The sequence below is a fragment of the Octopus bimaculoides genome, chromosome 7, assembly GCF_001194135.2.
Source record: "Octopus bimaculoides isolate UCB-OBI-ISO-001 chromosome 7, ASM119413v2, whole genome shotgun sequence".
NCBI classification, from domain to species: Eukaryota; Metazoa; Mollusca; class Cephalopoda; order Octopoda; family Octopodidae; genus Octopus; species Octopus bimaculoides.
The window spans coordinates 13,188,097-13,201,377 of NC_068987.1; the positions used below are offsets into that span (position 1 = coordinate 13,188,097).

General features: G+C 36.0%; 1 protein-coding gene across 1 annotated transcript in view; it reads left to right on the forward strand.

Moving 5' to 3' along the window:
• Nucleotides 1-13,281, forward strand: part of LOC106869736 (phosphatidylinositol 4-phosphate 3-kinase C2 domain-containing subunit alpha) — a 172,927-nt gene that overhangs the window by 16,426 nt on the left and 143,220 nt on the right. Inside the window, exon 2 of the mRNA XM_052969122.1 lies at nt 10,910-12,430. Coding sequence (XP_052825082.1) covers nt 11,069-12,430 — 1,362 coding nt within the window. The 5' untranslated portion in view covers nt 10,910-11,068. The remainder of the gene's footprint in view (nt 1-10,909; nt 12,431-13,281) is intronic.

Sequence of the window (13,281 nt, forward strand, 5' to 3'; positions counted from 1 at the left end):
AGCGCACCCACCCCCACTACTAACTTGGTCGCCCAGATAGCGGAAGCTATCGACTACCTCTAGTTTTTCACCCTGGAATGAGATAGAAGTTGTTTCCTGTTTGTCTGCAGTCTTTATTGCACCTGAACATCTGCCACAAACAAAAACTAACTTGCTAGTTAACCTGCCTTTGATGTTGCTGCACCTCTTATGTGTCCATAGCTTGCACCGGGTACATCTTATAGAGTTACTACCTACTCCTTTTCTACATACTGAGCAGGGCCATCTACCTGAAGGGGTTTGTGTTTTATCTACCTTCCTACTTAATGGACAGACAGATACATGTATATGTGTATATACCCACACATACACAAATGCTATTTTGGCCAGTCATTTCCGTTCCACTCTAAAAACAGCTGCATATTCTTTACGTATTTATATTAACCATCATTCCACCACCTAACACTGTAACATGACCTTAACCAGAAAATAAAACTCCTGTTGCTCTGGCACAGATTAAGCCTTATCTATTTTCCACAAAGCTTTGGATAGTGTTTGTTAGATAGAAGACTGGATAGAATCTTTAGAAGAGCTCAACTTCTCTTATCTTGCTCATTAACAAAGCTATCAGATGCGCAGTTTCTATTCAGTGTAGATAACATCCTAGACAGAAATTTATTTATTTATTTATTTATTCTATTTAAATGGTTTCAGGTTCTGTTTCACTCCGTCAGAAAGGACAAGTACTTGCTACTGTAGCACCAGGCTGACCAAAGCCTTGTGAGTGGATTTGGTAGACAGAAACTGAAAGAAGCCCATGTGGGTTCTTCCTTCCTTGTCTTGACATCACATGATAGTTGCAAATAAATGTCTCCATAATACAAGCAGTGACATTCATTTCTAATCTTTCGCACAAAATATGTCTTGCCATGAGAAATATTAGCTTCCTTAGAAACAGATGAGTGTTAGCAACAGGAAATGCCCCCAGTCGTGGAAAATCTGTTTCAATGAACTTTGTGTGTCCCATACAAGCTTGGAAAAGTGACCATTAAATGATGATATTTTTAGGCCAGCTAACAGAATCATTAGCATGTTGGACAAGATGCTTAGTAGCATTTTGTCCATCTTTACATTCTGAGTTCAAACTCCACCAAGGGGCCAACTTCCCCTTTTATCTTTTCTAGGTCAATAGAATAAGTACTCTTTGAGCACTGGGGTCATGTAATTGGCAAGCCCCTCCTGCAGAATTTCAGTCCTTGTGCCGAATGTAGAAAGGAATAGCATGTTCGGCAAAGAGCATAGTGACATTTCATTCATTTTTATTTTCTGAGTTCAAATTCCGTCAAGGCTCAATAAAATAAGTACCAGTTGCATACGGGGGTCAGTATAATTGACTAATGATCTCCGCAAAATTTTCAGGTCTTGTACCTATAGCAGGAAGGATTATTATAATTTCTTCTAAGTATGAACATTCAATCTGAGAATAATTAAGATGAATTCCTTATGAATATAGCCCTCTTTCAAGACCAATATTGCTATTAAAATATTTTATTTCAATGCCAAACATTTTGAAGAAAGACGTATTATTAATAGAATTCACTGTGCTTATTTTATTGTCTTGACAAGAATAATAAAAAATTAGTTGACCTTGGTAGGACTTGAACTCGGAACAAAGATGTGCAAAACTAAATCCTAAATATTTTATCTGACATGCTCAGAAATATCAATGCCTTTTAAGTTTCTCCTTTTAATGTTTTTTTTTTAGGTTTTTTTTTTTCATGATTTTATTTTATTTATTTCTTCACCCACCCTGCTTCTTATCAGAAATCTAAGAGAGTATCCATCCATAATAGTTGCTGCTATATAAAAACATTCTTGCTCTATAAGATGCCAGCCAGACGTGGCGCCTATGTTTTAATCTGAATCACTCCAGTCCACTAAAGTAAAGAAATTTTGTTCAAAGAGTTTATATAGACTCGATTGTGTGAACATTTCACGATGCTCTATGAAAATGAAATTGCTTACTATGTACTTTATGAAATGTAGGTTAGTTTCATCATCATCATCGTTGTGTTTGCCCTCATTAATGTTTTGATGGCTAGTTTCCTATACATTCTTTGTGGTAGATTTCCTACAGTAACAGGGTGTTCTGTTGCTGAAGCTCACCTTTTTTTTGTAAGTAACTTAATATGTTTTCTTACTGTCATGTTTTGAATCAGTTACATACTCCAGTGTATGTATATATATATATATATATATATATATATGTATGCATACATATACATATATTTGTATACATCATCATCATCATCATCATCGTTTAACGTCTGCTTTCCATGCTAGCATGGGTTGGACGATTTGACTGAAGACTGGTGAACCGAATGGCTGCACCAGACTCCAATCTTATCTGGCAGAGTTTCTACAGCTGGATGCCCTTCCTAACGCCAACCACTCCAAGAGTGTAGTGGGTGCTTTTATGTGCTACCAGCACGAGGGCCAGTCACGCTCAAAATGGTGTTTTTTTTTATGTGCCATCTGCACAGGAGCCAGTCCAGCGGCACTGGCAACGACCTCGCTCGAATGATTTTCTAACATGCCACCGGCACAAGTGCCAGTATGGCAACGCTGGTAACGATCACGCTCAAATGGTGCTATTTACGTGCCACTAGCATAGCACCATTTGAGCGTGATCGTTACCATCCTCGCCTTACTGGCACTTGTGCCGGTGGCATTATTTATTTATTTATGCGCCCTTTCCTAGCCAGGCTCATGGGCCTGGTTTCCCGGTTTCTATAGCGTATGTGTTTTCCCCCAGCTGTGTGTGTGTGTGTGTGTGTGTAATATACACTTACAATCATATGACAGACGTTTTCTTCAGTTTCTATCTACCAAATTCACGACAAGACCATAGTAGAAAACAGTTGCTCGAGGTGCTCAGGGTTGTACTGAACCTGAAACCAAGTGGTTACTTATATACTTTCTGTTTACAAGTCACTTCACAAAATGAAGTAAAAAAAAATAAAGAATTGTTCCTTTGTCAGATTTCGCAAGATTAAATTATATGGTATCATAATGAATGGTATGATGAAAACTATTGTGTGTCATGTGCCTGCAATTATATGTCTAGGTGCAGGTGTTACACACAATAGACATTTTGTGGAGTTCTATCACTGCCACTTAACAAACCTTGTGCTGAGTCTGTCATTTTATGCCAGGGGTTTTCAAACTGTGGTCCGTGGACCACAGGGGGTCCGCAAGGACAAGACAGGGGGTCCGTGGACAGCAAATACTTTTTATGGGCAATTTGATTTTATATATGTTTTTTAATCGAAATTTTTTAATTGACAATAAACCTATTTGTTAAATACTGTTAAATAAATAAATGTAAAAATATATGTTATTTTAAGCAAATATTTATGTTTAAATTTCATAAGCGTTTATAAGGGGGTCCCTAAGGTAAAGCCTGAAATATAAAGGGGTCCGCAAGTCAAAAAGTTTGAAAACTCCTGTTTTATGCCATGTCTGCTAAACACTCAGTAATACTCAACGTGGGACATCATTAGTCCTTTTGTTACCAACCTGTCTGAATCCACCACTGGCTCTATGATGCAAACTTAATGTTTTGAACCAGTAATACTCAACATGGGACATCATTGCTTATGGACCGACCTTTTTGATTCCTACTTTACCATAACCATTTGATGTATGTAAAAAAATCCTTTATTCTTATAATTAAATATTATTAGGAATTGTATAAAAAAATTTTAGATAGGCATAGGAGTGGCTGTGTGGTAAGTAGCTTGCTTGCCAACCACATGGTTCCGGGTTCAGTCCCACTGCGTGGCACCTTGGGCAAGTGTCTTCTACTAGAGCCTCGGGCCGACCAAAGCCTTCTGAATGGATTTGGTAGACGGAAACTGAAAGAAGCCCGTCGTATATATGTATATATATGTGTGTGTCTGTGTTTGTCCCCCCAACATCGCTTGACAACCAATGCTGGTGTGCTTATGTCCCCATCACTTAGTGGTTCGGCAAAAGAGACCGATAGAATAAGTATTAGGCTTACAGAAGCATGGTAACAAAAGAACTGAAAATGGTCTACAGTAGACAGGTGCAAGCATAGCTGTGTAATTTAGACGTTTATCTTGCAACTATGTTGTGTCAAGTTCAGTCCCACTGTGCGGCACTTTGGGCAAGTGACTTCTACTGTAGCCCTAGGCCAAACAGTGCCCTATGAATGAATTCGGTTGATTAAAATTGTGAGGAAGCCTGTCGGATATATACATGTATATGATTGTTCATGTTTGTCGCCCCATAACACCACCACTTGATGACCTATGTTGGTTTGCTTATGTCTGTAAACAAACCAACATTGTGGCTTTTCAACAAAAGTGACCGATAGAGTAAGTACCATATAATAAGCAAGTACCAAAAAAATTAAATACTGGGGGTAGGGGTCAATTTGTTCAACTAAACCCTTCAAGGCGGTACCCCAGCATGGCCACAGTCCAATGACTGAAACAAGTAGGAGATAGAAGACATGTACACTGTATCATATGATTCAATATATTCATAGTCTTGGCAAAGAGCTTGAAGCAAGTTTTGTTGCCAATTGCTTGTAAATAATACTGTTGTAGGAGAATGCTTCAGGAGTATTGGAGTGTGTAACATTAATTCCTGAATTTTTGGCAGAGTACTCCATGTGTTCAGAGTCCAAATGTCATTGTGTTTCTATGCTGCACCATCAGCATCAATGATGCTTGTTTCTGCCAATAGAAGAGACAATCACACTGTAACTTCAAGCTGATGTTTGAGGAAAAGCAATATCTCTTAACATAAGCTGAATCAATTAGTGTATGTTGTATTAGTAAATAATGCTAGGCACAAGTGTATGTATGTATATATATATATATATATATATATATATATATATATATACAGTAATTCTTTGCCATATCGTGGTTCACTTATCATGCACTCCGTACATCGTGGACTTTTCTTGCTAATATATGTAAATTTATATTGTGAATTCCTCAGTATATTGGGGGTTTCTGGGACTGATAAGTATTTATATTTTTTATAGATTCTAATTATTTCTGTGGTAAAATAAGCATTTTCATGCCTAAAAATTAATAAATAAATAGATAAAAATAGAGTACAGTACTGCATTGTATAACACATTAATTAAAATATATGCAAAGAAAATATGTAGAGTACCGTAGATGAGTAAACAAAGAATCGCACATACTGTATGGAAAACGAAACTCGGGAGGTGAATATATACAAATTATAAAAATGATAAAAAGTATATTACAATACAGTACTGTTTCTACTTCGCAACAGCCGCGATAGTCGAGGAATTACAGGGAAGAGCTATTCTAAGGGCGCGTTCTGCCTCATCTTCGAAACACCTAGTTTAGAATAGAGGCAGCTGATGAAGGAAAAGTTCCATAAGTGGCTTTCTGTTTTCCTATGTGTTCGTTCTGTTGTCTGTAAAAAAGTCCGTAGGTATGTACATATATGTATGTATACATGCATATGCTCATATATAATTTGTATTATTATTATTATTATATATATATATATATATATATATATACATATAACTAATTTAGAGACAAACCACCATTCCACAACTCAGTCAATGAAGAACCCGTCCAAAACCATGCTCTGAGACATATATCATACAAAATACTAATCTAAAATTTTAATAATATATAATATTGAACAGTAAGAATATTACAATCATTTAATATGTAAGAGCAAATACTTTTAAAATCACAGCGAATACCATACAAAGAAACATTCATCATAGAAATATTAATCTAAAAATCAAATAAAGTATAAATTGAACAATAAAGATTAATACAATAATCTAATGTATAGAATTAAGTACTTGTACATCGACTCAACAACAACAATAGACTCTTATATGTGTATATATATATATATATATATATATATATATTATGAAATTCGGTTTAATATTATTATACTGAATTTTACCTGTAAGGTTGGAATAATAATTTATTCACTAATAATAATAATAATATTATTATTATTATTATTATATATATATATATATATATATATATGTATGTATATATATATATATATATATGTATGTATATATATATATAGGATGGTCTTCTTTTAGTTTCTGTCTACCAAATTCACTCACAAGGTTTTAGTCAACCCAGTGCTTTAGTTGCAGACACTTGCCAAAGTTGCCACTCAGTGGGACTGAACCCAGCGCCATGTGGTTGGAAAGCAAACTTCTTAACCACACACCCATACCCATGCCTATATATATTATCACTTAACATGATATCTAACATCATTTTAGGGTCTAGTGCTAACTAGTTGTGTTATATTATGAAGCAAGCTGATAAAGAATAGTGTATATATACCAAGAGATTATATAACTGAATACACAGTAGATTGTGAGGGTTGAAGTCCAGACTTCATTTATCAATTTCGTAGTCTGTAGTTAAAAATATATGCTTCATCATTATGTTGTTTTTGCTAATTAGCTCTGAATCATTTTGCTGATGTTCTTTTAATTAAGTCATAATCAATTTGTTGTTCTTTTAATTAACTCCTAATCATTTTGTTGTTGTTTGTCTTTTTTTCTTCTAATTAACTTATAATCAGCTTGAGTGAAAAATATCTACTGTTTAGCTCAAGTCAGCCATGATTGACAGACAGACAGAAAAGCCATTCCAGCCATGACCATCCTTCTCGTTATTTCAGGCATTTGAGGGAAATTTAGCTGCTATTGCTAGCTGATCAAATGACCACATAGAGGATATATTTAGTAACCTTGTATTTGTTGTATAGATAGACCTAAGATATCTGATCAAGCAAACCTGTGGCATGTTAGTACTCAGTTAAATCTTTTATCTTTTACTTGTTTCGGTCAGTGCACTCTGGTCATGCTGGAACATCACCTTGAAGGGTTAGTAAAAATAATCGACCCCCAGTACTTATTTTTTTGTTATGGCTGGAACTTATACTGTTGGTCCTCTTTTGCTGAACTGCTAAGTTACAGGTAATAAACAAATCAACAGCAGTGTCAGTCAGTGGGGCACAAATACAGGCACATACATGTGTGTGTGTGTATACACACATATCACTACTAGTCAAGTGCTAGGATCGATATAATTGACTAAGCTCACCACCCCTATAATTGCTGGCCTTGTGCCAAAATTTCGAAACAGTTGTCATTATTATTATTATTAGTATTATTATTATTATTATTAAGGCAACACGATGGCAGAATTGTTAGCGCACTGGATGAAATGCTTAGCGGTATTTAGCCCGTCTCTGCATTCTGAGGTCGACTTTACCTTTCGTCCTTTTGGGGTCGATAAATTAAGTACCAGTGAAACACTCAGGTTGATATAATCGACTAGTCCCCACTCCATGGACAATATATCTCAAGAACTGCTGGGTGGATTTGGATGAAACTTTCAGGGATGTTTGGCCTCATGACTTGCACAAACTGATTAAATTTTGGGATCAATCCGGTACTGGACAAGGATTCTGGAATATTTCTCCTGTTTTTTGTACTTATTTTCTGAGATCAGTCAGGTTCATTTTTAGTATTCTCATCTGTGAGAACAGTTGAGTTTATTTCAGATATTCTCATTTTAAAAATCATCTCTGGCTAATCGTTGAGAGGACATTGGTGTTGCCATGGTAGAGGTTTGTGCTCTCTGAGTACTCTTGTTATTATTTAGTGAATTGGCAGAGACATTAGAGCTTGCAGTATTTGTTTGGTCTCTCTGGTTTGAGTTGAAATCCTCCCATGGTCAACTTTGCCTTTCACCCTTTTGGAATTGATAAAGTAATCTTCCAATTAAGTCTAATGGGACTGATGCATATATACCTCTTAACCCTTTATCATTCAGATTACTCTGTCAAATGTAATGCTTATTTATTCATACTGTTTTGTAATGATCATGCATTATCTTGTAGCTTTGAGATTTTGATGATATGATAGTTTATTTTTAGAATGACATTGTACAGAAGGTGTGATAGGTAGGATCTGGCCAGTTTGAACATTAAACAAGTACAATATTTGGGTTGGATATGGCCAATTAAACATTAGAGGGTTAAATTGACACTCTACTTCCTACACATGAAGAAGGAATTGATGTTGCCATTCTATAACTATTCTAGAAATATTGATTTCATATTTTGGCACAAGGCCAGCAATTTCTGGGGAGAGGGTAAGTCAATTTCATCGACTACAGTGCTCAGCTGGTGCTTATTTTATCAACCTTGTAAGGATGAAGGCTAAGTCAACCTTGGTGGAATTTGAACTCAAAACGTAAAGACAGACAAAATACTGTTAATCAATTCAGCAGCTCGCCACCTGACTATGAAGAAATATTAAGAAGACTTAATTTTGCATGATGTGATGTGATGGTAAATTCCTTAAAATTCTTGCATCTTTAAGTAAAGATTTTGAAATTCCTAAAATAGCTAAACTGAGTCATTAAAATTTTCTTTTTTTAATATTGCAAATTCTTTATATGAAATTAATGTTAACGACACAAATATTCCATCAGGTAATTTAATCTTTCAGTTTCATAAATAGAAAACAGAGAGAAATTAAAAATATTTATTCCTTTGGAGAATATAAAAGACTAACATGTTTTCCAATATAAAAACAGCTACTTCATCCCTTGTACTCTTAGATGACCATGTTGTAATGTTTGGTGGTGTGTTTATGAGAAAACTCTGAAGATTGTGTTGAAAATAGGCTCAAGCATGGCTTTGTGGTAAGAAGCTTTCTTCCCAACCACATGGTTCCAGGTTCAGTCCCATTGTATGGTACCTTGGGCAAATGTCTTCTACTATAGCCCCAGGGTAACCAAAGCCTTGTGAATGGACTTGGTAGACAGAAACTATAAGAAGCCCACATATATATTGTCTGTAAAATTAATGTCAAAACAGACAATGTAACCTGGTGCAGCTCCATGAGAGGTGGCTTTTGTGTAATGTAGACTATCAACCCCAAGCATTCATCTGGTACTGTATTTTATTGTCCCTGGAAGGGTGAAAGGCAAAGCTGACCGCAGTGAGATTTGAACTCAAAATAAATGAGTAAATGAAGAACCAGAACAAATACTGGCAATCTAATGATTCTGTAAATCTACCAAGATTTCATTGACTTTTTTGGTTTGCTTTACATTAGAAAAAAATTTAATGAAAGCAATTGTCTATTGTTTGACACAATAATAGGTTTGCAATGAATACCTGTCTAGCTCACCTACTGAAATTGCTATCTTTTAAGCTATACACTAGATTCAAAGGAAAGATTCATGTCTTATTCTTTCATGCAATTTCTCTTTTGTTCTCCTGCCATTAACTCTTCTACATATCATTTGTTTCCTAACAATAACAGCATGAGTTTTACTCTATTTTTATCATCACCACGTCCATCCTCATCATTGCTTTTGTTGCTATTTTCCTCATCAACCTTGCCATCAACATTACTATCATCATCATTATCATTGTCATCAAGGTCACCATAGTCATCATCATCATCATCATCATCATTTCCTTATCATTGTTGTCCCTTTAGGTTCTAAATTAAATATTGGTTGTTGTCGCCTTTATCATTCATTCTTCAGGAGGACAGTGGGTAGGAACATCATCATAGTCATCATCGTCGTTTAGCATCTGCTTTCCATGCTAGCATGGGTTGGACGATTTGACTGAGGACTGGTGAAACCGGATGGCAACACCAGCCTCCAATCTGATTTGGCAGAGTTTCTACAGCTGGATGCCCTTCCTAACGCCAACCACTCAGAGAGTGTAGTGGGTGCTTTTACGTGTCACCCGCACGAAGGCCAGTCAGGTGGGACTGGCAACGGCCACGCTCAAAATGGTGTATTTTATGTGCCACCCGCACAAGAGCCAGTCCAGGGGCACTGGCAACGATCTCGCTCGAAAATCCTTACACATGTCACGGGCACAAGTGCCGAAATAAAATACCAGTTAAGTACTGGACTCAATTTAATCAACTACAACTTCTCCCCAAATTTCTAGCTTTTTTCCCTATTTTAGTAATTACCATCATCATTATTATTATTGTTATTATTCCTTTAACTCTGGTTTTGTTGGAAATCCTAGAATCTTATGTGAATAGTAAGTTTGCTACCTACAGCCTATGGTACCATGCTATTTGTTCTCTTCAGCCATCTGAACTTTCTTGTTGTTTCTGACCATACCAAGGAGGCAAACCTTCTATAACCGCTCTACTAGACACTCCGTTCCTATTTCCTGTATGTTCTTTATTATTATTATTATTATTATTATTGATTTGACTCTGGTTCATTCTTATTCTTGGTAGAATATAGGCAAAGTTGACCTCTTGCTGAGGTCACCTTTGCCTTTAATCCTTTCAGAGTCAATTGAAGTAGCAGTCAAGTGCTGGGGTAGATTTAAATACTTTCCTCCAAATTTCAGGCTCTGTTCCCATATTGTACTTATAACATAAAGTACCTATATTATTTATCATCACTATCATCATCATCATCACCCTCATCATCATCATCGTCATCAAGGTTGATATAAGAAAATATCAGCCAAGTACTGGGGTTCATTCAGTTGGTGGCATACCAAGGAAACATTTGGAGATTATCACAGCTGCACACACACACACACACACAAAATAAAAAAAAATGTTGAATGCTAGCCATTATTTTTATGTGGTTATATATGTGTGTATTTCATTCTTGGTGTCAGGTGAGAGACAGATAGAAGCATGTATGGAAGGCCAGCAGTAGCAGAATGTGCTACAAAGGGATTAAGAAAAAATAAAATCGCCAGAATGTCGTAAATTATTTAAGTTACTAATAAAATTCTAATTTTGTTAAAAATATCATTTAATTTTTGTTTTATATATATTTTTCAGATAACTATCAAATGTGTGAACTCATCTTCTATCAAGGAATGTGTCGACAAAGTTGAATTCCTTAGAGTTTTTTTTAAAAAAAACTTCTTTGAAAAGTTTTAATTTATTAAATAAGTACATGTAGTTTAACTCATTCAAAACCATAAAGATTTCCTCAAAATGGCTTACTACGCTATTAATCCACCTCCATCAGGTCCCTCCAGAGTAAGAGATCGCAAACAGCGAAAGGTTTTCATCCCGGGCCAGAAGGATAGTAAAGAAAATATATCCGATATAACAGATTTCACAGAGAAGTCACCTACATTGATAACATTGGACGACTTGGAATCCACCAGTAAATTTAGCTCAGATTTAGAAGGACTTGATTTAAGTTACTCTAACTTGGGATCAAATACTCTGAAGAAAGGTTTAAGTAATTCTATGGAAGATTTAAGTGCAACAAGCAAAGCCTACCCAGATATCAGTGGTTTGTTCTATGAACTGAGGTCAGATGTGTATTTCAACAGTCGTAGGCCTCCTCCAATTGGCTTCAGTCATTTCTCAGATTGTCCTGATAGCCTTAATATTGACCAACTTGTGCCATTATCACAAGTCTCACAGTCTCAACTACCAGAACAAACATTGCCATTACCGTCACAACAAAAACCCTCATGTCCATTCTCTCCTCAAAGTTACCAAAATGTACAGACTTCAACGCCTTTTCAGTACCCTTCTCCTGCTCTTGTAACTAATTCCCATCAAATGCTAGTACCATCACCTTTGCCATGGGAAGGAGATCCCTCAGGTTTGTACAAGGAGAGAAAACCTTCCCTATCTAACATGCATCGTCCAGCCAGCTTGAATGATCTGGATGATATTGATACTTATCCTAAAACTGTGCCCTTAACAAACAGTGCCTCTGCAACAACAACACCTATTGTGGACACCTTCAGTATTGAATTCCCTCAAGGAAATGGAATTGCTCACACAACAGCAAATCTCATAGATCTTTACGATAGAGAATATCTTAATTTAGAAGACTTTGATCCTTACAGAGTGGAACAACAAATTTGTTCTTCGGTGTCATCTCCACAAGAAACATCAGCAGTGTCCCCTCCAAAGGATAAGAATATAAGAAAGTCTGGGAGTGAAAATGATTTATTGAATTGCACGTCACTTCTTTTGGAATGGTCTGAAGTTCCTGATAAAAATAGCACTGCACAGGTCAGTAAGAAGAACAATGATTTATTTGATGACATATCATTTCTCCAGGAATGGGCTGAAACTTCTGATGTAAGTAACACTACACAGGTTAGTGAAGAAACAGCACAAAGTTGGAACCATGACTATGCAAATTCCATGGTTGAACTCGCCCAGACTTCTAATATTATTGTTGATTTACCAAAAACGTCACAAAAAGAAGACAACAAACCTTTGGATACAATTGTACCATTACAGCACTACCCTACTAAGAAACCTACCAAGGATTTCTCTAAACAGGATATACCACCAAATAGTACCTCGTGGACATTTCTCCGTAAGGTAAGACTTATTTCTTCAAGTTTTCATTGGGATTTCATTATCAACATATAAAGGAGTTACAGAAACTCTTCATGTACCAGACTAAACATCTCAAAGACATCTTGTTACGTCCCTCACTATATTCTGTATTGTAACCCTTCTAGTGTGACTAAAATCAATACCAGGTATATACTAGGATTAACATAATTATTTTTATAGTTTTTCATAACATTTTGTGAATGGTTGCATTGTTGGTTACAGATGCCAACAGTGACAATGGAGTATTTCTGCAATTCGGGTGAAACAAAGATCAGAAGGTGTTGTATTGTTCGATATATGAGTTTATTGGTTTATCTCAAGGTTGCATATAGTGATGAAAAATTTAAGAGAGAATAGTAGGTGCAGTAAGAAGCTTGCTTCCCAACCACATGGCTCTGGGTTCAGTTCCACTGCATGGCACCTTGGGCAAGTGTCTTCTGCTGTAGCCCAGAAGTAAATTGTATGTATGGAAACAACACCATAAAAACTGATTACTTTGCCATAGTGTTTAATAATTGAATAAAAATTTTTTTTTGAATCTTTTTAACTGCTAATTATGAAATTTGAACTCAGATATTTATACCAATAGTACACTCATTTAAAAGGTCACCCACACAAGAAAAAAGGAATTCTGAAAAAAACATGAAATGAATGGCAATTAGCCATGTTGCAGATCTGTCCAACCCATTCTAGAATGCAAAAACTACCTTAAAGCATGAATGACGGTGATCTCACACACACACACACACACACATACAAGGACATATGCATAATCACATACAATGTGCACATGCACACACACACACACACACACACACACACACACACACACA